Here is a 25,429-nt window from a genome sequence, read left to right on the forward strand (position 1 = left end):
TTAGCAATCCCTACATAGGAGGGGGCCAGCCTTGAAAGTAGGGGGTGAGAGAGAAACAAACACACACACACACACACACACACACACACAAGCTCCCTTTACACAAATGGAATGAGGGACACATGTCAGCTCCCTAGCCCAGATGCCCACAAGGTGTACCCAATTCCTATTGGATGGCCTTGGAGGTGGACCAATGAGAATTAGGCTAGAGTAAATCTAATTTAATTAACTTAAAAACACTTATAAAAGAACCAATAAGAATTAATCTCTCTAGAAGACTATTGGACGGTCTCCCAAGGGGACCAATGAGCATTTAGCAGCCCAATGGCTTGCTTAATTCCTATTGGCCAGGAGGCAAAGGGGTCTAATGAGAGTTTAGTTGAATTATTAAATTACCTAAAGCTCTCACAAAAGGGGAAAGGGGGACACATGTTAGAAGGCTATCACTTATGCTGCTTAATTGTCATTGGCTAAGCCTGGGGAGGTCCAATAAGATGCTAGCATGAGTAATTAGCAAAGGGGGTTGACCAAGAGAGAGAGGGGGGGCTGATTTTTGCAAGGCATTATTGACACACACACACACACACTATCTCATGTGTGAAGTAAAGAAGACTCTCTCTCTGTCTCAAGCTTTGATGGAAAGCTTATCACCTACTCCAAGCTTGTGAGAAGGAAGGCCTACACCAACAACTCTTGGCTTTGTGATGCAAATCCAACCAAGAGCCAAGCTTAAATGCATGATCATCTCCTCTACCACATGCTAATTACTAAGCTAAGCTATGCTAATATGAGTGATTATGTGAGGAGATGTACATCTTTCTCGTAAGAATACTCCTTCTTCCTCTCAATCTACTCTCATACCCCACTAGCTCTCACCATCTTTGAAGGTGTGTGAGGTCTTGGGTCTGAGACCGTGAGGGAATTGATGTTGTGTTTGATAACTTATGAGTGTTTTGCGTAGTGCATGAAGTTTCCATCTTCATTGCACTAGCTAGTATTGAAGGAACACAAGAAATTGTATTGTAAAATGTCTCTCTTGATGGGAGAAACCATAATACAAAGCCTTTTGGAGGGGAGATCGGCTCCATGCAAATCCCGCCCTCAACTATTGTCCATTGCTTAATTTCTTTCTCTTTTGAAGTATTGTTCATGCTATCTAACTAGGTGTTATGCTTTTAGTTTCTTTCTCCACCCAAGCACTCTTGTTAATCTCATTAGGAATCTATTCTAATGAAATGCTCACTATGTTCATGCTATTTTCCGCTACACACAAGTTACTAGGCCATTAAATGTTACACATACACAATAGCTTTATGAATGGAAAGTAGAATAAATAGTTCATTTATTTCCATACCATTTTGATTTACATCTGGCTTGATGCACTTGAAAAACCATAGACCACCTCTTGTGGGTCTCTTGAGAGATTACATAAACTTGAATTTTTGAAAAACTGTCCAAATTACTTATCATGGAAAGATGCTCAATATCTGATTATGATCTCTCGAACTTTTTTTTTTACTTCAATTGGTCATCATTGTTTCTATGAAAAGAGCCCCTCCCCTTTAGTGGACGGATGCTTCACTTATGGTGGTAGTAGCTATTTAGAAACCAACGTATGATCTAGTTGTATCTCGATAACACATGAAGAGTTTGAACGATTATAGATAGAGGCTATTGCACCTATTTAGGATTTTTTTTGATGATTTAGTAACATTTTTTATACACAAGAGTCCCGATGCATTAATTTTAATATTATCTAATGGTTACTTTAATCTCACCTAAACGTTGGAACATATAGTGGGAGGGATAAAAGAAATTTATCTTGACATTTTCATAAAATTAGTTTGATTCAGAATGTGAGTAAGTAGACTATATGAGATTCCTAATATAATTTAATAAACAAATATAAGCTATATACATTGTATATTGAAGCGTGATAATGAATGCTCCTTGTTTAAATAAAATACTGCCCAATTTGGTTTCCAATTTATAGTTGAAATGCACCTCAGAATTGACTCTTTTGCATGATACTACATTTTTGTTTTTTCTCCACCAAGTTATATCTTGGGATCGGTTGTCAGTACATAACAAGTAGACAATTGGGATATGTTTTATGAAATTTTGAAATGCTTATTGAGATACAAACACGTATGCTGTTGGATTTTTATGAAGATAATGCGACAAATTGCTGTTTTTTGTTAATGAAGCTGTAAACATCCTATGGAGGGTCTCGTTGTTGAGAGATGGCAAAAACCGAGTTTTTGAAAAAGTAACCAAATTATAGGGGAGATGCTGCCCAATTTTTGTCAAGTGGTTTATATTGATCTTTAAACCAAAAATATATAAGGTGGTTGCATCATATATAGTAGTAGACACTAGCATAATTTCTTTCGAAAAACTCAGTAAATATTGGGATACACATGACCCTACACTCCTACTTAAAAGTTAACTAAATAGTCATTCCTCAGGGTTAGCTGTAAACTAGGTCTACAGGTGTGACATGGATAACAACTAGATTCAGTGTTGACACGTGCTGCACGCACAAACATAGCCAGTTCTAACTGGATGTTTTTGTATGGATGTAGGTAACAATTGGATCCTTCTCCTTGTAGGTGTGGTTGAGGCTCATCTCAAGGGTTGGACACGTATATGATCAACAACAAGAAAAGTGTAACTAAATAGTCATTCCTTAGGGTTAGCTGTAAACTAGGTCTACATGTGTGACATAGATTGAAGTGCGCATGCGAGAGCATGTGTGTGTGTGTGTGTGTGTGTGTGTGTGTGTGTGTGTGTGTGTGTGTGTGTGTGTGCAGCAATGGAGAAGAGAGGAGACACAGGTTTGGGTTGACTCCAAACATAAATAGTGTTAGGGTTATGAGTCCTTATTCTTTTATGTAGAATGAATGGTCAGTGTTAGTTCCCGATTAGTCTCCGACCGCCCAACACTCAGGTGCGGCACATTGGGATTTACCACCCCAACAACCTCACACTTAAAGGACAATGTGCCTTTAAGCTAGGGTGACAATGTATATATACATACAATGCAGGTAGACAATGACCATGAATCATCTACCCAATGCCCATGAGTGCCCGACAATGTGCAAACCGCTCTGAAGGTAAGCCCTTTCTTAGAAGATCAACAAGATTTTCAGTGGTGTGAATTTTGGCAAGCTGCAATCACTTGTCCTCAAGTACCTCAGAATGAAGTGATACTTCACATCCACATGCTTTGTCTTTGCATGAAACACTGGATTCTTTGCCAATTGTATAGCACTTTGGCTATCACAATGTAACACAGGCATCTCAACATTGATTCCCAAGTCTCCCACTAGCCGACCAAGCTATATAGCTTCCTTGCAAGCTTCTGAAGCTGCAACATATTCAGCCTCTGTAGTAGACAAGGTAACACAATCTTGCAAACGAGATCGCCATGAAACTGCACCTCCAGTGAATTCAAAAACATAGCCTGAATTGGACATTCTCTTGTCCAAGTCTCCTACATAATCTGCATCCATGTAACCCATTACACATGCTTCCTTTCTTCCAAAGCAAATGCACATGTCTTTTGTACCATTCAAATATTGCATAACCCCTTTTACTGCCTCCCAATGTTTCTTGCATGGATTTGACATTTATCTGCTAACAACTCCCACTGCAAAAGAAATATCAGGATGTGTAGCAATCATAGCATACATCAAACTCCCAACTGCAGATGAATAAGGCACTTGTGCCATTTCAGCCTTTTCCTCTTCAGACTTAGGGAAATCATTTTTAGAAAGTTTCACATATGGAGGCAATGAAGTACTCAATGCCTTCCCCTTCTCCATATTGAAACACTTGAGCACTTTAGCAATGTACTCAGATTGAGACAATTAGACCAATTTGAGACACTTGAGCACCTTAGCAATGTACTCAGATTGAGACAATTAGACCAATTTCTTGCATCTATCTCGCTAATGCGCATGCCAAGGATATGACTTGCTTCACCCATGTCTTTCATTTCAAAGTTTGCATGTAACTCTGACTTCAAGGCTGAAATCTCATCCCTGCATTTCCCAGCAATTAACATATCATCCACATAAAGGACCAAAATCAGCAAACTACCATCTTTATCTCGCTTAGTGTAGAGGCAATGGCCCATATCGCTACGTTTGTAGCCTTGAGAGAGCATGAACGAGTAGAATTTACGATACCACTCCCTTGATGACTATTTTAGACTGTAAAGAGTCTTTTCTAACTGACACACCAAGTCTTCATTGCCCTTCTCAACAAAACCTTCTGGCTGCTGCATATAAACTTCTTCTTGAAGATCACCATTGCCATATTGACATCCATCTGGTCAAGTTCCATGTTGTCTTTAGCAACCAACAAAAGTACACACCGCAGAGTAGTCATCTTGACAACCGGAGAAAATTTCTCATCAAAGTCAATACCTTGCTGCTACTTAAATCCTTTAGCAACAAGTCGTGCCTTGTACTTGGGATTATTATGAGGTGTAATTTCTGGCTTGTACACCCATTTGCATGGTAATGCCTTTTTACCTTTAGGCAACCAAACCAACTTCCAAGTTTGATTCTTATGCAACGAGTCCATTTCTGATTGCATAGCTTTCTCCCACTTCACCTTGTCCTCCATTGACATGGCTTCCTTATAGCAGGAAGGCTCTCTGCAATCTGTCAACATAATGTAGTCCAATGAGGGAGTAAATCTATCAGGAGGCCTTGAAACTCTTGTAGACCTTCTAATAACTGCTTGAGCTCGTTGTCCCTCAGCAACATCTTGTACTGCAGGAGGATTCTGTACTTGTTGTCTGACATTAGGCACTTCAGCCCTATTGTGGACAATTCCATATTCTTGGAAGATAACTCTCTTGACCTCCACTGTATGCACATGCTCCTTATGCATATTTTCTTCATTGAAGTATACGTCATTACTGCGAACTATCTTTTTAGCTTCAGATCCCATAACCGAAATCCCATCTCGCCAGGATTGCCATAACCAAGAAATATGCATTTCTTTGACTTAGGAGCCAACTTGCTTCGAAAATCCTTTGGAACATGGCAATATGCTTCACAGCCAAAGACTCTAAGATGCTTGTAAGAAGGTGGCTTCCCATACCAAAGCTCTTCAGGTACCTTCTCATCTAAAGCCTTGTTAGGAGATCTATTAATAAGATGGACAACAATTGCTAACGCTTCCACCCAAAATCCATTAGGCAACTTTGCATTAGACAACATGCTACGTAACTTATCTTGTATGGTACAATTCATCCTCTCAGCAACACCATTTTGTGGAGGGTTATATGGAGCACTCAACTCTCTTTTAATGCCTTTGGAATCACAAAAATTCTGAAAGGTTTTAGTGACATACTCACCACCATTGTCTGACCTTAAGCACTTGACTTTCTTGCGAGCCTGATTCTCCACTAATGCCACAAAATTCTGAAAATTTGAAAAAACTTCATCCTTCTTCCTGAGAGGATATACCCACACTTTCGTTGAGAAGTCATCAATGAATGTAACAAAGTACAATGAACCTCCCATGGATACGTTAGGCATAGGTCCACACACATCACTATGCACTAACTCTAATGGCTCACTTTTTTGAGTGCTTCCCCTTCTGTGTGGTGACTCTGTTTATTTACCATAAAGACAATGCTCACAAACTGAAAAGTCTGAGAAATTGAAGCCAAGCACATAACCAAAACGAGACAAGATTTTCATTCCATTTTGAGACATATGTCCTAACCGGCGATGCCACAAAGAAACACTTGGCTGCTCGGTTACACAAATTACATGGTTTTTAACATTGGATACATGTAGCATGTACAAAGTCCCAAACTTTGAACCATCTGCTACCACTAAAGAACCTTTGGTGATCTTCCATGAACTATCACCAAATGTGCAGTAATATCCTGTGTCATCCAATTGTCCTGTACTAATCAAGCTTTTGGTAAGCTTCAGCACATGTCTCACATTCTTGAGCATGATGAAGAACCATTCTGAAATTTCAGCTGCACATCGCCGACACCAACTATGTCGCAAGCAAAATCATTGCCAAGACGAACATGACCTTTACGGGCTGCATCATATGTATTGAACCACTCTCTATGAGGAGTCACATGAAACATTTTACCTGAGTCAATAACCCAATCTTGTAAAGCATAGTCATCAGTGGCAACCAAAAATGCTGAATCCATGGCAAATGTGAGATAAATATCTCCATCAGAATCTTCAACAAAAATATTGTTGATCTCTTCAATCTTTATACTACTTTCCTTAGTCTTGCCTTCTTCCGACTTCTTGTCTTTACCTTTCTCTTGTTTCCACTTTCGAAAGTCTTTCTTCATATGACCTTTTTTGTGACAATGATAGCACTCAATGTCTTTTCGGCCACGTGATTTGCTACGAGATTTTCCTCTCTGATTGTGCTTGCCCTTTTCTTGTGATCAACCACGAACAACGAGAGCATTGCTAGTACCAAGAGAAGTATCAAGATTCTTCCTGCTAACCTCTTCAATAAGAAAACTGCCCTCAACATCAGCACATGTTAAACCATCAGGAGGTGCTGAGTTACTTATGGTTGTGCGAAAAGTATCCCAACTTTTTGGCAACGTAACTAGCAAGAACATTGCTTTGACCGAATTGTCAAAATTGACTCCCTGCGTAGAAAGCTGACTGAAAATTGTGTTGAACTCATTGAGATGGTTGCACAAGGGTGTGCCCTCATCCATCTTCAAATCAACTAACTTTTTCAGCCAATAAACCTGTGATGCTGCACTTTGCTTCTCATACAAGTCACATAACTTCTTCCACAGCTTATAGCTAGTCTTTTCCATGTTCACATTGAAGTACACATTCTTTGACAAAGTCAACATGATGGTGGACCTGGCAAGCTCATCCAACTCCTGCCGATCATACTCATCCATATCCTCAGGCTTTATCCCTTTCATCTTGATCGGCCGGATCTGCTTCTTTTGTACTAAGACATTGTAAATTTGTTCCTTCCAAAATGGGAAGTTGGTGCCATCTAACTTCTCAATGTTGAACAAAGAGTTCTTCGATGACGAAGCCATCACTCGACAAGGAAAAAAAGTAATAGATCCGTTGCACTAAAGAAGTGGTAGAAAACCTGAAAAATTTCGGCAGAGTCTCCCCAGCAAAACTGACTTCTGAACCCAAAACAAATGTGTACAATGACTGAAGCGCTGATCAAAGTGGCTTAACCGGCAAGATAGAATCTCAAAGAACTGTCACTTTCAACGTCTCCAACTCTAGAAGAGTGTCTCTAACCAACTGAACATTGTCAAACGCATACGCATAAAGATGACAACAATACCAACAATGGTGGGTCAGCAGATGCACACCAATACTGCACTAAACGCATAAACATACATCCTATGTCGATGCCGAAAATATAGGGATGTCGGGGGCTCGCTCCAAAACCTGTATCACCGAAAGGATCTCCACATTTGAGATCCCCCAGCTCAATAAAAACTTACCACGACCCTCAACAATAGGCTTTGCATATTTCCATCACAATACATAAACAGCATAAGATCTTACATCAATCACAGAAACCCTTTTCTGTAATCATTGCGGCGGTTTGTTTGATTTAACAAACCCTCAAGACCTTACATCAAATATGCATGTGACAGAGATTGCAGAAAGAGTCTGCAACGAAAACCTATACGCAGAAAAACCGACGAAGGTAGACCACCCTGTTGTCTGAACTGAATATCTTTCAAATTATGAAAAATTTGCAGAAACTTCCTTCTGCAAAGTTGTAGACCATGTGAAAAGGATTGGGGGTTGTCGGGAATGGACATGAAATAAGATATTTTTACAAGTCAAAATAGATCTGTAAAAATTTGCAGCTTCTACTTCACGACCTAGAGGCAGTCTGAGTGACGTATCTCAAAATTGGTGAAGATTTTGAGAAATCTTTCTTCTGCAAAGTTGAAGAGGACAAACAACCAGTCAAGAATCGTGGGAATTGGCTTGAATGAAGACGTTTTGGTAGGCCAAAACAGATCTGCAAAAACGTGCTGCAGTTTTTGCTGCTTCTTCGCTTGCCTCCCCGCTGAGCTCCAATGGTGCTCTCAATCCCTGAGCTCTGATACTGGTTGAAGTGTGCGTGCAAGAGTGTGTGTGTGTGTGTAGCAATGGAGAAGAGAGGAGACACAAGTTTGGGTGGACTCCAAACACAAATAGTGTTAGGGTTATGAGTCCTTATTCTTTTATGTAGAATGAATGGTTAGTGTTAGTTCTCGGTTAGTCTCCGGCCGCCCAACACTCATGCGTAGCACATTGGGCTTTACCACCCCAACATAGATAACAACTGGATTCAATGTCGACACGTGCAACAACACAAACATAGCCAGTTCTAACTGGATGTTTTTGTATGGATGTAGGTAACAACTGGATCCTTCTCCTTGTAGGTGTAGTTGAAGCTCATCTCAAGGGTTGGACACGTATAGGATCAACAACAAGATACCAATTGGTGATGGTCAACGATCTTAGATGATTGTATTAAGTATCATATGTAGAGTGTTGTATGATAAAGGACAATATTCTATACACGAAATGTTTATTTATTTTTATGATGTTTTCTTCTAAAGTATTACTGTTGTTAAATGTATTATTTAAGCATGGTTCAGTTATGAAGGAATTTTCATACATACAAGCACATGCATCTCTCTCTCTCTCTCTCTCTCTCTCTCTCTCTCTCTCTCACACACACACACACACACACACACACACACGCACACACGCACGCACGCACGCACACATGCACACACACACCCACCCACACCTCTCTCTCTCTCTCTCTCTCTCTCTCTCTCTCTCTCTCATCGTAATTAGTTCAAATGTTCAAGAATTAAATCATAAATCATACACCTTGAACTCATTAAAAGAACTCCATATCATAATGTTCGAAGGAAAACAAAAATCGAAGGTGATCTCTCTCTCTCTCTCTCTCTCTCTCTCTCTCTCTCTCTCTCTCTCTCTCTCTCATCATTGATGCACATGCTCTCATGCCCATGCATGCAGACTTGACGATGAGACAGTAAGAGTAAAGTTGATGTCCATGCAATGGTATGCATTTGAAACAACTCGATCAATAAAGAAAAAGTATGTGAGCTTACCTTTCACGTTCAAGTTATTACTTAAAAACCCACCAAGTATGCAAAGAAATGCAAGGCTGCACATTGCAAGACTAAGACATGGATTCATCATTCAGGAGTCAAGGATTTCAAGAGTCGTGAGACTTTGAAGGTGGTAGAAACTTATTGGTAGTGGTAGGTGAGTGTTCTGAATCAATGAGTAGAGCTCAAGTGCATGATACCCTAGCACATATCTTAGAACATCAAATGACACCTTATTGTGAAGCGGAAGGTTTCATGCTAAATCCTTAGGCTAGTGATTTTGGCATCATTTGACACCCAAGATTTCAATGAATCCCTCCAAATTTAAGCCTTGCTTGGCAATGGCATTGGCATGAGTGGGCCTTGGCTTGAGTATTACCAAACGGCGAGCAAACATTATCGAGCAAAGAAAAAACCGAGCAACCTTCTCACAAACATTGGGCTTTGTTGTTAGCAACATCTCATGTGACATCTATCAATGTTGCAACCACTTGTGAAGTCTATTTGTTGCCTCCCCAATTGGTCAGTCTAGTTTTGCAAAATAGGATCGATCAAAAATTTCACTCCATGGTTGCTCGTGAGAAAGAGCAGCTCTCAATGCATTTGATAATCGAGACCCAAAAACATGGGCAATTGAAGTTTGGGTTTTAGAGTTTCAATGTAGCTAATGAGAATGCATTCTTCTTTGCATTGAGCAGTGTTCCTCTCTCTCTCTCTCTCTCTCTCTCTCTCTCTCTCTCTCTCTCTCTCTTTGTGCATGTACACATATTTTTCCATACAAAAACCTATGTGAAATAGTCCACGCCTCCTCATTAGCGGTTGAAGTTCATTTGGTAATATTCTATAGTTGAAGCTAGCTACAACCCACTTTGATTGTAGCTACCTAATATTTCAAAACTAGCTTGAAGTTAGTGAGCTTGCACTGTCAATGCTACACACACAAATGTGCACACACACATGTACATTGTTGTAGATATACATAGCGTGCGCATATACACACTATTATACACACATATGCCAAGAAGCCTCGTGCATTGAGCGAGAATATTTTTTCTCCTTTCTTTGTTTGCCCCTTTCTTTGTGTTGGACCTTTGGCTTTTTCTTCAGTGGTAGAAGGTATATGGATAGAAAGTGGTTTTGATGAAACTGCACAATGCTTATCTTAGCCACTAATTCTTTTGGTGCTATTTAGATTGGTGACAGATACTCAATGCTTATCTGAGTGTATCTAGTTAGGTGTAGATCCTTGGTGTCACAATTGGACCTTGTGGCATGAAGAATAAAACATGTTTGCATAACAAAGAGTTGAAATTTTGTAGAAAATGGGCTGGTTGATTTTGATCGACCTAAGTTATAAGCAGGCTCTTCAATTTTTATGGAGATAATGAGGTTTACACTGAATATGAAAAACGAAACTCCAGGACCCTTCTAGATTTCCACAAAAGCAGTTTTTAAAGAGACTAAGGAAGCTTCTAACAAGATTATTTAGAAGTCTACAATCCTTGGACATCAAATGTTTCGTAGTCATACTTGATGAAGGGACCTCATGAAACAGTCCAAGCTGGCATGGATTGTTTCAAGAGTTTTCTTAGTTTTTGGAAGTTTGATGTCGTCACCATGCCAACTCTCTCTCTCTCTCTCTCTCTCTCTCTCTCTCTCTCTCTCTCTCTCTCTCTCTCTCTCTCTCTCTCTCTCTCTCTCTCTCTCTACCATGTGGACCAGTGTTTGATAAAAAAAGTGTACCTCAGCTTAGCCTTGAGCCGATTTTATCACTTATTTTGTGAGCACTGATGTTGAAAATCAAAATAATGTTTGAGAAAAGTGTACCTCAGCTTAGCCTTGAGCCAATTTTATCACTTATTTTGTAAACATTGTTGTTGAAAAATCAAAATAGCCGATTAAAGGGAGGGAAGGAGGAGAAAATTCAAAATCTCAAGTTAAATTGTAAGAAAATGCTGATTATTTGGAAATTTTTGTTTGTTTTTAAAACTGATTTTCCGTGAACATTGATGCCCACTCTCTCTCTCTCTCTCTCTCTCTCTCTCTCTCTCTCTCTCTCTCTCTCTCTCTCTCTCTCTCTCTCTCTCTACACCAAAAACTAAAAAAAAACTATTGGAAACAGTCCGCACCGGCGTGGACTGTTCCAGTAGTTTTTCTAGGCGTTCATGCTTTGCAGGTGACCCTAGAACCCGAGAAACCTCTCTCTCTCTCTCTCTACACTTCCAGTAGTTTTTTCAGGCTCTCTCTCTCTCTCTCTCTCTCTCTCTCTCTCTCTCTCTCTACACCAAAAACAAAAAAAAACTATTGGAAACAGTCCGCGCCGGCGCGGACTGTCTCCAGTAGTTTTTCTAGGCGTTCATGCTTTGCAGTTGACCTGAGAACCCGAGAAACCTCTACACTTCCAGTAAATTTTTAGGCGTTCATGCTTTGCACGTGACTTGAGAACTCGAGAAACATCTCTCTCTCTCTCTACACCAAAAACCTAAAATAAAACTACTGGAAAGAGTCCGCGCCGGCACGGATTGTTTCCAATTGTTTTTTTTTGAGTTCTCAATTGAACGCGAGACAGAGAAAGACAGAAAGAGATTTCTTGGCTCAATATAAAGAGCAGAGAATATTATCCTTTTCTGGCTCTGTCTCTCTCTCTCTACACCAAAAACCTTTAAAAAAAACTAATGGAAACAGTCGGCGCGGACTGTTTCCATTAGTTTTTTTTAAAGGTTTTTGGTGTAGAGAGAGAGAGACGTTTCTTGAGCTCTCAATTGAACGCGAGAGAGAGAAAGACAGAAAGAGATTTCTTGGCTCAATATAAAGAGCAGAGAATATTATCCTTTTCTTGCTTTGCGCTATTGATGCTCCAGGTGCCGTGCCTGTGGAAACTCCACTATATTACGATGACCATAATTGACATGCGCTTTGGGGACAGTCCTTCACCAATAGGCTTAAGGATGGAGTCCTTCTTGCTGAGCTCATGAGCAGAATGCAGGTGCATCTCTCTCACATACTTCACCATAAATGATATCCTGCTTGCGCAACTAGCGGATCTAAGAGTCCTGGACGCTTGCAAAGTGTGTAGTACCTCTCTCAGTGCTGCAGTCCATAGATTTCTCTCTCTGTCTATTTGGCGTAGCTCTCTCTCTCTCTCTCTCTCTCTCTCTCTCTCTCTCTCTCTCTCTCTCTCTCTCTCTCTCTCTCTCTCTCTCTCCCCCGCCTTGACATCATTCACAATCAGAATAAGCTTCTCCATCTTGTGGACGTCATCATCATCTTCTGCTATATCCATCATTGAGGCCACTCCACCACTCATAGGGTTTTTCTACAGCTTCCAACGGCGCAGTTTTAGTGGATCATGGGGTTCTTGCTAACGGGATACATGAGGGAGAGAGACAAAAGGAGTGTTAGCAGCACGTCCAAAACCTTTAAAAAAACCCTCTTGAAACAGTCCGCACCGGCGCGGACTGTTTTAGGAGGGTTTTTCTTTAAATTTGAGAGAGAGAGAGAGAGAGAGAGAGAGAGAGAGAGAGAGAGAGAGAGAGAGAAAGTCTTTCAACTATAGAAAATTGTGAATTATGCTTGTGGGGTTTTTAACTACCTACTGCAGCTTAGAAGAGACCCAAGAGCATGTCCTTTGCTAATCCACGCGAGAATGGGAGTAACGACGGAGCGGTGGTGAAGACGGCAAATGTTATTGTGGCATTGCATGGAGCATATAGCATTTCTTTGCCAACCCAAGTATACCACGTAAGTACAACATTGAAAGAGGGGACACTCTCTACTCCATTGCGCGCTATAATGGGGTTTCACCGTTTTAGTGCATGATTCAAAAGTTGCAAATGGATATGATGATAAAGATATTTATTCGAGTGATGTTATGAGCATACCCAAATAAGGGTTTGAATATGTATCTCTCTCCCTTCATGGTCTACGTACCTAGGTGCATCATGTCAAGAACACCTAATTGTAACATTTTACGGTTGGTTGGTTAGCATCCTGGTTAGCATCCATACTTGTAAACATTTTCCAACATACTTGTAAACACTTGTAGACATAAGACTACTCAAGAAATGCATTTTAGAGAGAGAGAGAGAGAGAGAGAGAGAGAGAGAGAGAGAGAGAGAGAGAGAGAGAGTGTCGACATGGTGGAGACCTCCAAAACAAAACAAAAAATCTCAAATTGGCACTAAGCAAAGCTCTTGCAGACAACCATACACAACTCTTGTTGATGTTCTAAATGGCATCAACCAACATACATTGCATTGCAATTCAAAAGCCTTGAAATTGATTGCTAGCTTGTAGCACCACTCCAACACAATTGGATGCCATAGTTAGTGTCAAGCTTCTGAGACATGAGGAAGGGAAGCTCTTCTACAAAGAATTCCCAAGGCAGACTACGATACCAGAAGGCTTCTAATGACGTCCCAAGATTTATTGCAATACCATAAGGATTCAAAAGAATTGAGCTTCTTGCTTGTCCTACCAAAGGCATCAAAAGAGATAATATAGGTATACATCCTACGTAAAGCTTAATTGAGGGTGAGTGCTTCAGATGTGAAGCTACAATCGTGACCAACTTGGCATCCATGATGCTTTCCTGACACCCTTTGCTTTCCTCTAGTAAGACCTATCACCTTCTGAAAAGGACTAGGGTGCTTGCATGTCACCCTTCACTTTCCTCTAATAAAAGATGCATGACCTACCACCTTATAGAGAGGATTAGCATGCTTCTTGAACAACACGGTTACCTCATATGCTATTGACCGCCCTTAAAATCTTCACAAATATGTTTCTCTACAAAGAGTATCATAAAGTGGTGAGTCCTATTAGTCTTTAGCCATTATTACTAGCATTGATACTTGTGGATGGGTAACAGTAGTGGGGAAGCTTAGGACTAATGAATTGACAGCTATGATGGCCAATCTAAAATGATGATGTAGGGATACCTGAGAGTAGAAAAAATTTCAAATAAGTTACAGTTTGGGCAGAGAGAGAAGGGGGGGGGGGGGGGGGGGGGGGGGGGGGGGGGGGTGTCTAGGGATATCTAAACTATTGTATGTCTTTTTCTATGCAAATGTCTTTTATGGTTTTCCTTTTTATCAATCATGTTTGGATCTGCTCGGTTTTATGATTGCTCGGAGTTTGAAATTCCCCCTTGGCCTGGGGAGGCGGGCTATCCTCTTCACTAATTGACACCTCCCTAGGGAGGTGGGATCAATGGCTCACATTAGGCGTCGCGAGGTGGGTGCAATCCGAATCGTCCGACACGTTTTAAACCAGGTAGTGTGAACTGGGGAGGTATGTGCACCACACGACATTTGGGGTGAACTCGGTGTGAGCTTGGTGTGAACTTGAGAGGGTATGCACACCACACCCAATTTGGTGTGAACTTGATGTGAACAAAGTGTGAACTAAGTGGTTAGACTTGAATCCAAGGCGCAGAGAGGGAATGGGTTCAAGTCTTTTACCTGAAATCGTGAGAATCTTTTGCAATCCCTAAGCAATCCAACGGTCACGATCAATTGACGATCGTGAGCCGTTGATCCCATCTCCCAAAAGGAGGTGTCAATTACTTACGAGGGCCGGCTATGGCAATGACAATGACAATGTAGGACATGCGAGCATACAAACAACTAAACCATTGTGGGTTGTTGTAGGTGGCACGTCAGAGAACATGCTACTAGGCGTCTAGGAGGGATACAATGTACTCGAGAAAGCGAATTGATCATTGATGAGAGAGTTCCCTCATTGTACACTACCTATGTTGTCGTCTGCACGTGTAGTAGGAAAAGGTCAGGGGTTCAAGAAGCTATGGCCTGCTTGCCTGCTCGTTACGCTCTTCGTTTTGCTGGGCGGCCTCTACAACACATGCTCCTCTTGTAATTCTGACTTCGTCTGGCTCTCCTTGCGCCCCGCTTCTCTTCCTTCGTCCTTGATCGCCCCTGAGTTCTCGCCCTTTCCAAAACCTTCTTCCCTTCCAGGTAGAGTCTGCTCTTTTTCGGCGTTATTAGTGTGCAGAATGTGTAGAGTCGTCATCATCTCCGTCTTGCAAAATTTGCAGCAATTGCCGGTTTACTTTTCTCATATTCCATATACGTTTCGATTAAGGGCTCAAAGAAAACGATTTGCTTTACCTGTTTGTCGCCAAACATGATGCAATCTGCAACATTTGAAGCTGTTTGGCTGAATAATGAATTGAAGTGCCCGTTTATATGCCTCATTTGTTCAAAATTTTTGCATAATTGATCATTTTCTTAGGTCTTGCATGATTAATTGCTTTTGGCAGAATCGAATCAGCAGGATAATTCTTTGTACCGGATTAAGGAACCTGTATCCATCATCTCAAGCCTAGGTAAAAGCTCGAAAAAAATTGAATGGTGTTATGAAGCATAAGCACCAGTATACTGATTTCCTGTCCATTCCTATTCATCACTAGGACTACATACAGGCGAAAATTCGACAAATAATGAAGGTGAAGCAGAGGGTGCAGACCAATATTCTAATTCCACCCTAGAAAATGGTTCAGAAGAGTTATGGGACCAAAAGAGCCCTGATCTTGGAGCACAGGTGGCAGACCAACCTCCCTCTGCAACCTTTCCGAATGCAACCAAGGATAATGCTCCGGAAGAGTTGGGCCTTGCAAAGAAAGAAGAGAATTCATCCCATTGGCAAGGCTTCCAAAGGACATCAAATAATCAGCATGCAGAATTGCACAAGGAACACAGAAGGTCTGAGGTGAGGAAGAGATTTCTTTTGCTACATAGTTGATCCGTGAGGATGAAAAAGAATCCACTGCTTGATGGTGGGGACTCAAAGAATTTGTTACTTAAGTGGCATTAACATACATTCACGGAAGCAAGACACACATTGCTTTTCCCATCCGTCATGAGTGCCCTTATTTGTAGATTTGTGTTGTATGCAGGCTCATTTTTTAGAGCAGGGTTTGCTTGCAGCAAAACAAGCTATTTACTTTGCTGCAGCAACGGGGGATGGCGATCTATATGCATCTGTTTACCGGAATCTCACATTGTTCACCAAGTAAGCTTTTTTGTTATGAGCTGCACTGTATGCGCGTGCACGCACGTGTGCGTGCAGGCAGACACACACACACACACACACACACACACACACACATTTTATGTGTATATAGAGGTAAATAACAGCTTCTCAAGGAGTTGATATTGAATCTTTTGTGGTGAGCCAGTGCAGGAGCTATGAGCTAATGGAGAGAATGTTCAAGATTTACATATACAAAGATGGCATGCATCCATTGGTACATACGGGTCCTACTGTGGGAATTTATGCATCTGAGGGGCGATTTATACATCAGCTACAGAGCAGCAAGCAATTCATCACCACTGATCCGAGCAAGGCCCATTTGTTCTTTATGCCTTACAGTGTGACAAACATTGTTCGAAAGCTGTACGTTCCCGACTCACATAATATGCACCCAATCATCAGCTTTGTTACAAGTTATGTTACCAAAATCGCTTCGAAATATCATTATTGGAACCAGTCACATGGTGCTGACCATTTCTTTGTTTCTTGCCACGACTGGGTAAGTTACTTTTCCTTCTAATCATTCCACAACAAGGTTTAGCCTTACATTATAGATTTTTATAGCAAATAAGCCATTTTTCAGTATTCTGGTGGCTCGACAAAATATCCGATTCTTGCGTGGTATTGGTCTGTTAATTTAGCTTTATCGAACAGTATTTATTCTGGTTTGGTGATAATTTTCCATTCAATGGTTTATCCTTTTTGAACTATGTGTTTATATCCCTCTCTGACTTTTCACCACCTACACAAATTGTAGCCATGTTTGCATTCAAAATAAGCTCCAGCTCTTGCACTTCTGATCTTTTTCAGGGACCAGCAACAGTGCGGGAAAATGTAGAGCTTCGGCGCAATGCCATCAAGGTGGTTTGCAACGCAGATGTGAACGAGGAGTTTGCGGTTGCGAAGGATGTGTCCCTTCCGGAAACATCTCTGCGTGCTGCCAAGCCACCCACAAGGCTGGGAGGGCCACCCATCAAAAAGCGCCCTTATTTGGCTTTCTTTGCAGGTCAAATGCATGGACGCGTAAGGCCTCTACTTCTCCAACATTGGCAGAATACAGATCCAGACATGAAAATTTATGAGCGCATACCGCCCACCATAGCCAAGAAGACCTCTTACATCAGGCATATGAGGATGAGCAAGTACTGCATATGTCCCATGGGCTACGAGGTAAACAGCCCACGGATTGTGGAGGCCATTTATTATGACTGCGTACCAGTGATTATAGCCGACAACTTAGTGCTGCCATTTAGTGAGGTATTGGATTGGCAGTCATTTTCTGTCTCTGTGAAGGAGAGGGACATACCTCACTTGCGTCGTATACTTTTGTCAATCCCTGAAGCTAAATATACCATACTGCAGACTAACTTGAAACATGTGAGGCAGCACTTTTTGTGGCACTTCAGGACTCCAGTCAAGTATGATGTCTTTCACATGATACTTCACTCTCTCTGGCTACGTCGCCTTGCAGCAATCCCTGACCGCCAATTGTAAGCCCTTATTTGTTCCACGGAAATTCCATGCCCATTTGGAGATGCTTGGGGTGTGTGTGGAGCCCCTTTTTTTTGTGGCTCCATAGAACAATGCAATGCAGCATGGGTACATAGCATGTACAAAATCTAGATTTGTTGCCTCCATGATAGAACTTAAAGATGAATAGATGGCCTTGACGAGGTTGTATTGGCAGATTTAGAACAAACAGTGATGGCTTCAGTATTGTGCGTCAATTTTGGATGAAGGCTAGACAAATTTTTATTTTGAGAGACTTCTGGGGTCACTTCCATACAACCGACAGTGGATGTATGCGACAATGATCGAGTTGAGGGCTGCATAATCTGAGAAAAGATTGGTAAGCGAATCAGACTGAACTTAATCTGATTAATTTCTGCGTCCCTATATGTTTTCCTAGGTTCGTTGGTGGCTTTTTGCCCTCTCAAACGGCCAATGTTACGGCATGCTGTTTGAAGGACAGAAACAGCATAATGCCAATCATGCTCTGCGCAATCCTGGCTGGCAGGATGATAAGCATTACCATTGGTTGGTTGTCGAAGAGGCCTCCATACCCTGTGAATGGGGGCATGGATGTAAGAGGTGGAGCCAAAAGAAATCGCTGAAAGCTGCCTCTGGCTTTCTCTGAAGGCACACTCTAGCTCATCTTCGGTCAAGCATCTTGACAATCAAGCCTCGTGTAAGATGGGGGTACCTGTAAGGCCTCTTGGGTAGATATCCACTGTTACGGGAGCAGCCCCTTTCCCAACAAGGGTCAAAAGGATGCCTTTGAAATTTGAATTGTAAGAGTTGGAAGAGAGCCAACAAAAACCTTTTGCTTGTAGACTTGGGGTGGTCTGACTATTGAACCTGTTTTTATGCTATTTGGGTTAAAGCAATGGGGTGCAAAGTGCAATGTTAATAAGCTTTAGCATTGTAGTGTTGAGATTTTCACTTCAGGATTTAGAATTTTGTTAAGTAAAGTGCAATATTTGTATTTAGATTTGAGTGCAATGTTTAAGCAAAGGTGCTACTACTCATCAATTGATACTCAAGGCCTCGCATACTCATTAATAAATCGAGGCATCAGGTACAATGTGGCGCTCCCTCGATGCTGCCAAAAAAAGCTCTGATGTGGCGATAAGGCCTTAGATGGTGCTTGCAAGTGATTGCCGCAAGTGCCTCTCTCTCTCTCTCTCTCTCTCTCTCTCTCTCTCTCTCTCACACACACACACACACACACACACACACACACACACTTCAGTGCGCTATTTAAACGCTCTTGGGGTGCACAATCTTTTGCGCTATCACAATGTCTCCTACTTACTGAGAATACCTTTTTTGGTAGTAACACAATTCATTTTGTGTTACTTAAAACTCTTTAGTGTTTAAATTTTCTTCCAAACAGATAATTCATCCTTTGCTCCTTAAAACTGACCCTTCACTATATATATTTTCCTACATGACTAGCAATATGCCACATAAAAACTTAAAGCTCTCTAACATCTTTCTTAACCCCCTCTATAACTTCGAGCTCTAATTTTGGTAGAGGGAAAACTAAAAGCTACACTAGTAGAGGGAGAGCAAAAAATTTGTGCGTAAAACATCTTCTTGATCTGTAATTGTAATATTTCAGATCATTATTAACTTGGTTAGAAGGCATCTCCTGTCTAGTAAGGAGGATGGCACCCAAATTTTTGTTCGTTAACTTTTTGTGAACAACATCCTTGAATTGTACCCACCCAAATATATTTTTCTAAAAAAATTTATCAGCATTTTGGTAATAATTCTCTACTTAATTTTGTCACAATTGGTTGGAAGTACATAGAACCACTGAAAAATTGGTTTTACAATACCCACTTTTTAAGACTACACACCACAATTGCCTCAATTTCACGAACTTTACCTCTCAATTTGAAAAATTTGGATCTCACATTTGTACCTCAACCCTAGACATTTGTGAGGATTGTGAAATTAGAGCATTGCTCAACAAAGGATTAAATCATATTCCCCTTCCTCCACTCAACCCTCACTTAGCATTTGCTACCCTACTTAACTGCCTAGCCAACTTGGTTAATAAACTCTAACTTGAGTCAGATGTGCACCATACCCTATCTCGATTACTTTTTCATTCCTTCTCTAACAAAGTGTTAAACTTAAAACCACATTGGCTTAGCTCTGGTACTATATGGTATACTCAAGATATACTTACAAAAGTTAGAGATCTCTCTACAAAATCCTTTATTGTCGGACTCGACAAAGCCGAAAATATGACTACTATTATTTGTAAACAACTTACACACGCAATTGCACTAAAAAGACCGAATGGAGATGAAATTGTCCATACTCACCATAACCCAAAATGAAACTAGATCGTTACTTGATAAGTTTAAATTCTACTACTATTGAATTGGTCAAAGAAAAAAGTAATCGACCGGATAAAAATGCACTAAACACTTGCTTGGACATTCTCTACCTAATCGTGAACTCGTCTAGTAACTCTTTTACAACCTTTAAAGTCTCTAAACTTATAAACAAGTTTGTACACAATGTGTTTCTAAAACCTAAAATAATAAACAACATTACTCAAGCTCTTATTAAAAACGATTGGCCAAGAAAAAAATCCAACAAGAATACTCTCATCACTATGACGAGGCAGTAGGCCCCACTCTATGGGCCTGCCTGGGATTGGGCGGAAACACACATGCACGCACGTACGCATGTGCACGCATGCACACACACACACACACACACACACACACACCACAATGTGATTATGTACTCAAATTCCTACATACCATAGACTAATTTTTCTTTAGCTAAAGTTAAAAAAATATATATTTTTAAGCCAAGAAGGAAGGCCTTTACTTAGGGCCTAAGACATTTCCCACATGGCGTGATGGGCTGGACTTTAATGTCCCACTCTCCCTCTCTTTCTAGCTTCTGACGCTGTGCTACTACATCTGCCTATCCTTGTGGCTTTTGGTGAGACTTGCATTCTAAAATGGCTTTTGGCTAACTATTATGGGACTTGTTCTTCGATGACTGATATGAGCACATTCGATTAGCTGTTTTTCTATTTAGGACGACTTCCTGCAAGATGTTTGTTGTGGAACATTATAGATTGACTCGCTAGTCATATAGGCTATTGTATTGATAAAATATAAAGACACTTGCTTGAGGGGTGCTTTTTGAATCTTTGCATATAACATGATCTTTTAGCTATCCTCTGTTTTGTACAAAGCATGCTGCTTTGCTGGGATTGGGCATTTTGCGGATTATTGTCCTTGAATTTTATTCTGCAGCACATGTATTTGACAGGTTTGCTATACTTTTTGGGATAGTTGCACTGGCTAAGATTGGTACGGTGACTAGAAGTTTTACTGAGTGGGAGTTTTTCCAAATAATGGCACTGTTTGGTCGTGATGACACTATGAGTTTTGGCAATATAACTCTACTTGTTATGCTAAAACACTACTTGACAAGGTGTCACTTTGGGATTGAGGTAAGAGTCGATATTAGCATGAGAACATGTAAGTCTAAATTAGTATATCGAACTAGAGTTAAAATTTGGACTGTGGCCATGTTCCCTTAGGAACTTATCTTTTTCCTGTCCCTGTAAAGATAAAAATGATCAATGTTTTTCCCCTGGTTCTGATGATAATAGAGCACACAAAACTGGACTGTAGTGTCTAAATGAACTTTCCAGTAGATACTACTAGTTTTCATAAATCTCTTAGTCAATGTGCTTTGTTGAAAGTAGAGTAGGGTGACATCTATAACATCCGGGATTCCCATGCATCACCTGCATATGGCCGCATTACTAACTACGTGTTGTTTTGTTGCTATGGCTGCACTGAGTATTGTTTTGTTGCTATGGGTGCAAGTGAGGGGTACCTTCTCTACTCTGGTTTGTTGAAGCATTTGTTGATTGTTCAATGGATGATACCTCAACTTTTTGGATAATATGTATTCAAGAATAATTGATTCTAACAACTGAATTCAATCTATTATAAAGGGACACGGTCTGCTCTTTACTACCTATTGTACAACAAGAATATTTTTGTACAAACCTCTATACTCTCGGTAGCGTGTGTGTCTTTAGAATGTGTTGTTCTATGGTGGCTAGGTTTATTAGGTTTATATTATAAAGGGACACGGTCTGCTCTTTACTACCTATTGTACAACAAGAATGTTTTTGTACAAACCTCTATACTCTCGGTAGCGTGTGTGTCTTTAGAATGTGTTGTTCTATGGTGGCTAGGTTTATTAGGTTTATATTATAAACGGACACGGTCTGCTCTTTACTACCTATTGTACAACAAGAATGTTTTTGTACAAACCTCTATACTCTCGGTAGCGTGTGTGTCTTTAGAATGTGTTGTTCTATGGTGGCTAGTTATTAGGTTTATATCACTGGGAACACACATTAGACCCCTCTATATAATGTCTCTATAGGAAGATATTATCAATAGGAGATGGGATGACCTCACACAGCCATAGTATGGATTTCTTGATTGGTTTCAAGATGAGGTTGCTATTGCTTGTTCTTTGGTTTTTTAACTTCCATTTCTATATTCTAACTTCCGTACTCTTCACTTTCAGAGTATTTCTCTCTTGCAAGGTCTAGTTCTCTCGAGTGAACCCCTATCACAAGCCTTTTTGCTTATTCTTAGATGTATTCATGATCCAGAAGCATCTGAGCTTATTGCCTCGACCTCGATAGATCCTCTCAACTCTCTTGTACACACCATGTCATTCGATAAATGGGTACACTCACTTGCGCAAATTGTAAGCAACCCTTAGGAGGGGGTTGCGCAGCTTGCTGACTTTATCAACAATATGAAAGCCATCTCTTTGGCTTATAAGTTTGCATTAGCCAAATTCTCGTCCAAGAGAGCAGACCTGACCAATTACCATTGGAAACTCTATGGGCTTAGTCCCAGTTTTGTCACAGCCCCAACTGGACCTTTTCAACCTTTCACTAATAGTCTCTTTTGTAGGAATGCTACAACTATAGACGCTATTAAAGAATTCCAAAAGGAACTTTGATCCCTTAGTGAACCAACTATCATCAAGATGGTTCCTAAAGTCTCAAGGGTCTTCCACTTCCTTCCAAATAAGAAGATTGAAGTGGAAACTGTTGGAGTTGACCACAGACTTTGGGCCTTGCCTAATAAGGGATTTGTTGCTCCTATCTCAATGGGCACTTGGGTATTTTTGGCTAATATACCTACAACTTTGGTGGAAGAGTGCATGTTGAAGGTAATAAGGTGAATTGATCAAAGCACCTTTCAACATGCACTTCCTTGATTTAAAGAAGTACAATTCCAATACTGGATTATATGTCTGTACTAAAGGGTTAATGAAATTTAGTTCAGAGTCAATTTGAAATATCGACTGTCCCTACCTCAAGTGCACATGTATATTTTTGGATCCTAAAGTTTCCTGCAAATCAAGCATCATTTGGTTTGACCATGCAGTGTGGTATGCCCTCAACAACTTGTACTCTATGTTCCCAGACAAGGCATCCACACATTACCTTTCTCTCTTTTGCTCTTGGCTTGGTGGCCAAGCTAAAGAAGTTGTACTTGCCCAGATAGCTTTTTCACACTTTAGATCCATTCTACTAGAGTTAGTAAGAGAGCTTATTGTTGAAAAACCTGTGCTTCTACTTTCTACTTATGGGAACTACAATGGTATAAAGACCATGCTCTGACTTCTTAAACCCGACACTTATGCTGATGACCCTCAAGCTCCCAAATGTCATAATTCTCTGACTATGCCAAGCTCGTCGTTTACGTCATTCCTCTCCCCCTCTTCTTCTACTTCTGAGTCTTCGGGGAGAAGGGGCCGAGCAAGGAGCTTTGTTAGAGGAAGAAGAAGGTCCTATTGTCGAAAATCTTTTGAACATGTAATTTCATGTAGGTTTTCTACACGAGGTTGGAAGATTGATGATTCCGAAAGCCGAATCTCTAAATAATGTTGTTTTTGTACATTGTTTATTTTCTAATAAACTGCTTCAATATTTCTCTCCTAGGATTGCTACCTCCCAATGCTTTGATATGGTCCTTGGAAACCATGATTTGCTTAATAAGGTAGTATTTGGGTGGAAATATACTGAAACACTTCATTTTGTTTTTTACTCAAGGCTGAAAACAAGGGATCGTGCTACAAAATTGACTGTCCTTGACACCACCTAGGCTTATTGTGTTCCCTGAGTAGAACAAGACTAAAGTCAAAGAGGGCAAAAGGGAAGTAAAGGAGAAAAATCAAAAGCAAAATTCTCATATGTTTATTACTTTAGCCTTCTTTTTTGAAACATCACATAACAGATTAATGTGGATGCAAGACGTGGGTGGGATTTAGATTTCGTTGCTCTCTCTCTCTCTCTCTCTCTCTCTCTCTCTCTCCCCGCACCCTCTGTTCTCTGTGGAGCACTATATCCCTCCCCCCCCCCCCCCCCCCCCCCCCCCCCCCCCCCCCCCCCCCCCCCCCCTCTCTCTCTCTCTCTCTCTCTCTCTCTCTCTCTCTACCTCCATGGCAGCTCAGGCCAATACCATATCCACAAAGACGATGTTGGAAGCTGAGCGTGATCCCTTCAGCAATCTTGAGTCAAGGATACTTGCATTTATAGAGGGTACTATAATGGGAACTATGAGCATTCATGAACCTGTCAGCAACCAAGAAATTTTATTGGGCTATTGGGCGTAAAAGAAGCGTGAGAAACAATGCAAGGAGCGCAACCCTGCTAAGACAACTGAACTTTCTACAACCAGGTCAAGTAAAAATATATGCAAAGCCATGGATAGATGTTAGCATCGGCAGACCCAAGGACTAACAACAGTACAACAACAGGAAATTCTAGACCAGCTCATGCATCATCAGTCATCTTCCAAGTTGAGGAGTTCGGATGTGCAATCGAGTCTTCTTTCCGGCATTCGTTGCAACACATTGACTCAGTTGAAAGTACTCCACTCTTCAAGTGAGACTTTTGTGAAGAGAACCTCTTTGATGATGATACTGAACAATGGTGACCAGAGGACAACGTCAGTGAACAAGACCAAAATTGTTGCGGTCTTGGGTGTTCATTGACAGAATATAGCGGCAGCAAGCAATTGAATGGAAATGAAAGACAAGGATGGTGTTGCCACTTACTGCTTCTCAAATTTCCTTTGCATACAAGTATCACAAGTGAAACTAGAAATTTGTTGACCGCTTCCTAGAAATCCGAGACAAGAGTCTCACCCAACACAAAGGATATTTGCAAGCATATGATTGAAGCAAAATGTGTCATCAAATATCCCATACATCTTCTAGATGACTCTCAGGTAGTATGTTTTTCTTACAATGCAATTTTGATGGCCTTGGTTTCTGTTAGATTAGTGCTCGCAAAATTTGTAGTCTTTAGGCGGCATTCAAGTTTGGCTGTACAGTACCAAATTGGTAGGTTTTTTGCCAACAATCACTCTAGGACAGACAATACCAGTTTGGTACTTTTTGGACAACAATCATTGTAGGTACCATTTTCCAGCTCCACAATACCAATTTTGATGCTTTTTTGGATTTTGCATGGTTCCCAAGAGGATGCACAATACAATTTTTTGGTTGCAATGCCCGAAGGTATGGATGCACATTCTCCATTTGGTACTTTTGATTTCCACCCACACTTGGTACTGTAATACCGAATCAGGTTTTGGAAACAATTTTGGTGCCTGCACTATATACTGCAAAGTACCA

General features: G+C 40.8%; 1 protein-coding gene across 1 annotated transcript; it reads left to right on the plus strand.

The window, feature by feature from the left end:
* Nucleotides 1–14,839: 14,839 nt before the first annotated feature.
* Nucleotides 14,840–18,588, plus strand: LOC147462065 (putative glycosyltransferase At5g25310). Its single transcript, XM_086509514.1, has 7 exons — nucleotides 14,840–15,123; nucleotides 15,429–15,494; nucleotides 15,579–15,877; nucleotides 16,065–16,180; nucleotides 16,352–16,700; nucleotides 17,012–17,691; nucleotides 18,111–18,588. Exons 1-7 carry the CDS (start codon nucleotides 14,874–14,876, stop codon nucleotides 18,313–18,315), a joined length of 1,965 nt encoding a protein of 654 aa, XP_086365640.1. The 5' UTR covers nucleotides 14,840–14,873; the 3' UTR covers nucleotides 18,316–18,588.
* Nucleotides 18,589–25,429: the final 6,841 nt, after the last annotated feature.

The sequence above is a fragment of the Adiantum capillus-veneris genome, chromosome 3, assembly GCF_014529385.1.
Source record: "Adiantum capillus-veneris isolate H3 chromosome 3, ASM1452938v2, whole genome shotgun sequence".
Classification (NCBI taxonomy): Eukaryota; Viridiplantae; Streptophyta; class Polypodiopsida; order Polypodiales; family Pteridaceae; genus Adiantum; species Adiantum capillus-veneris.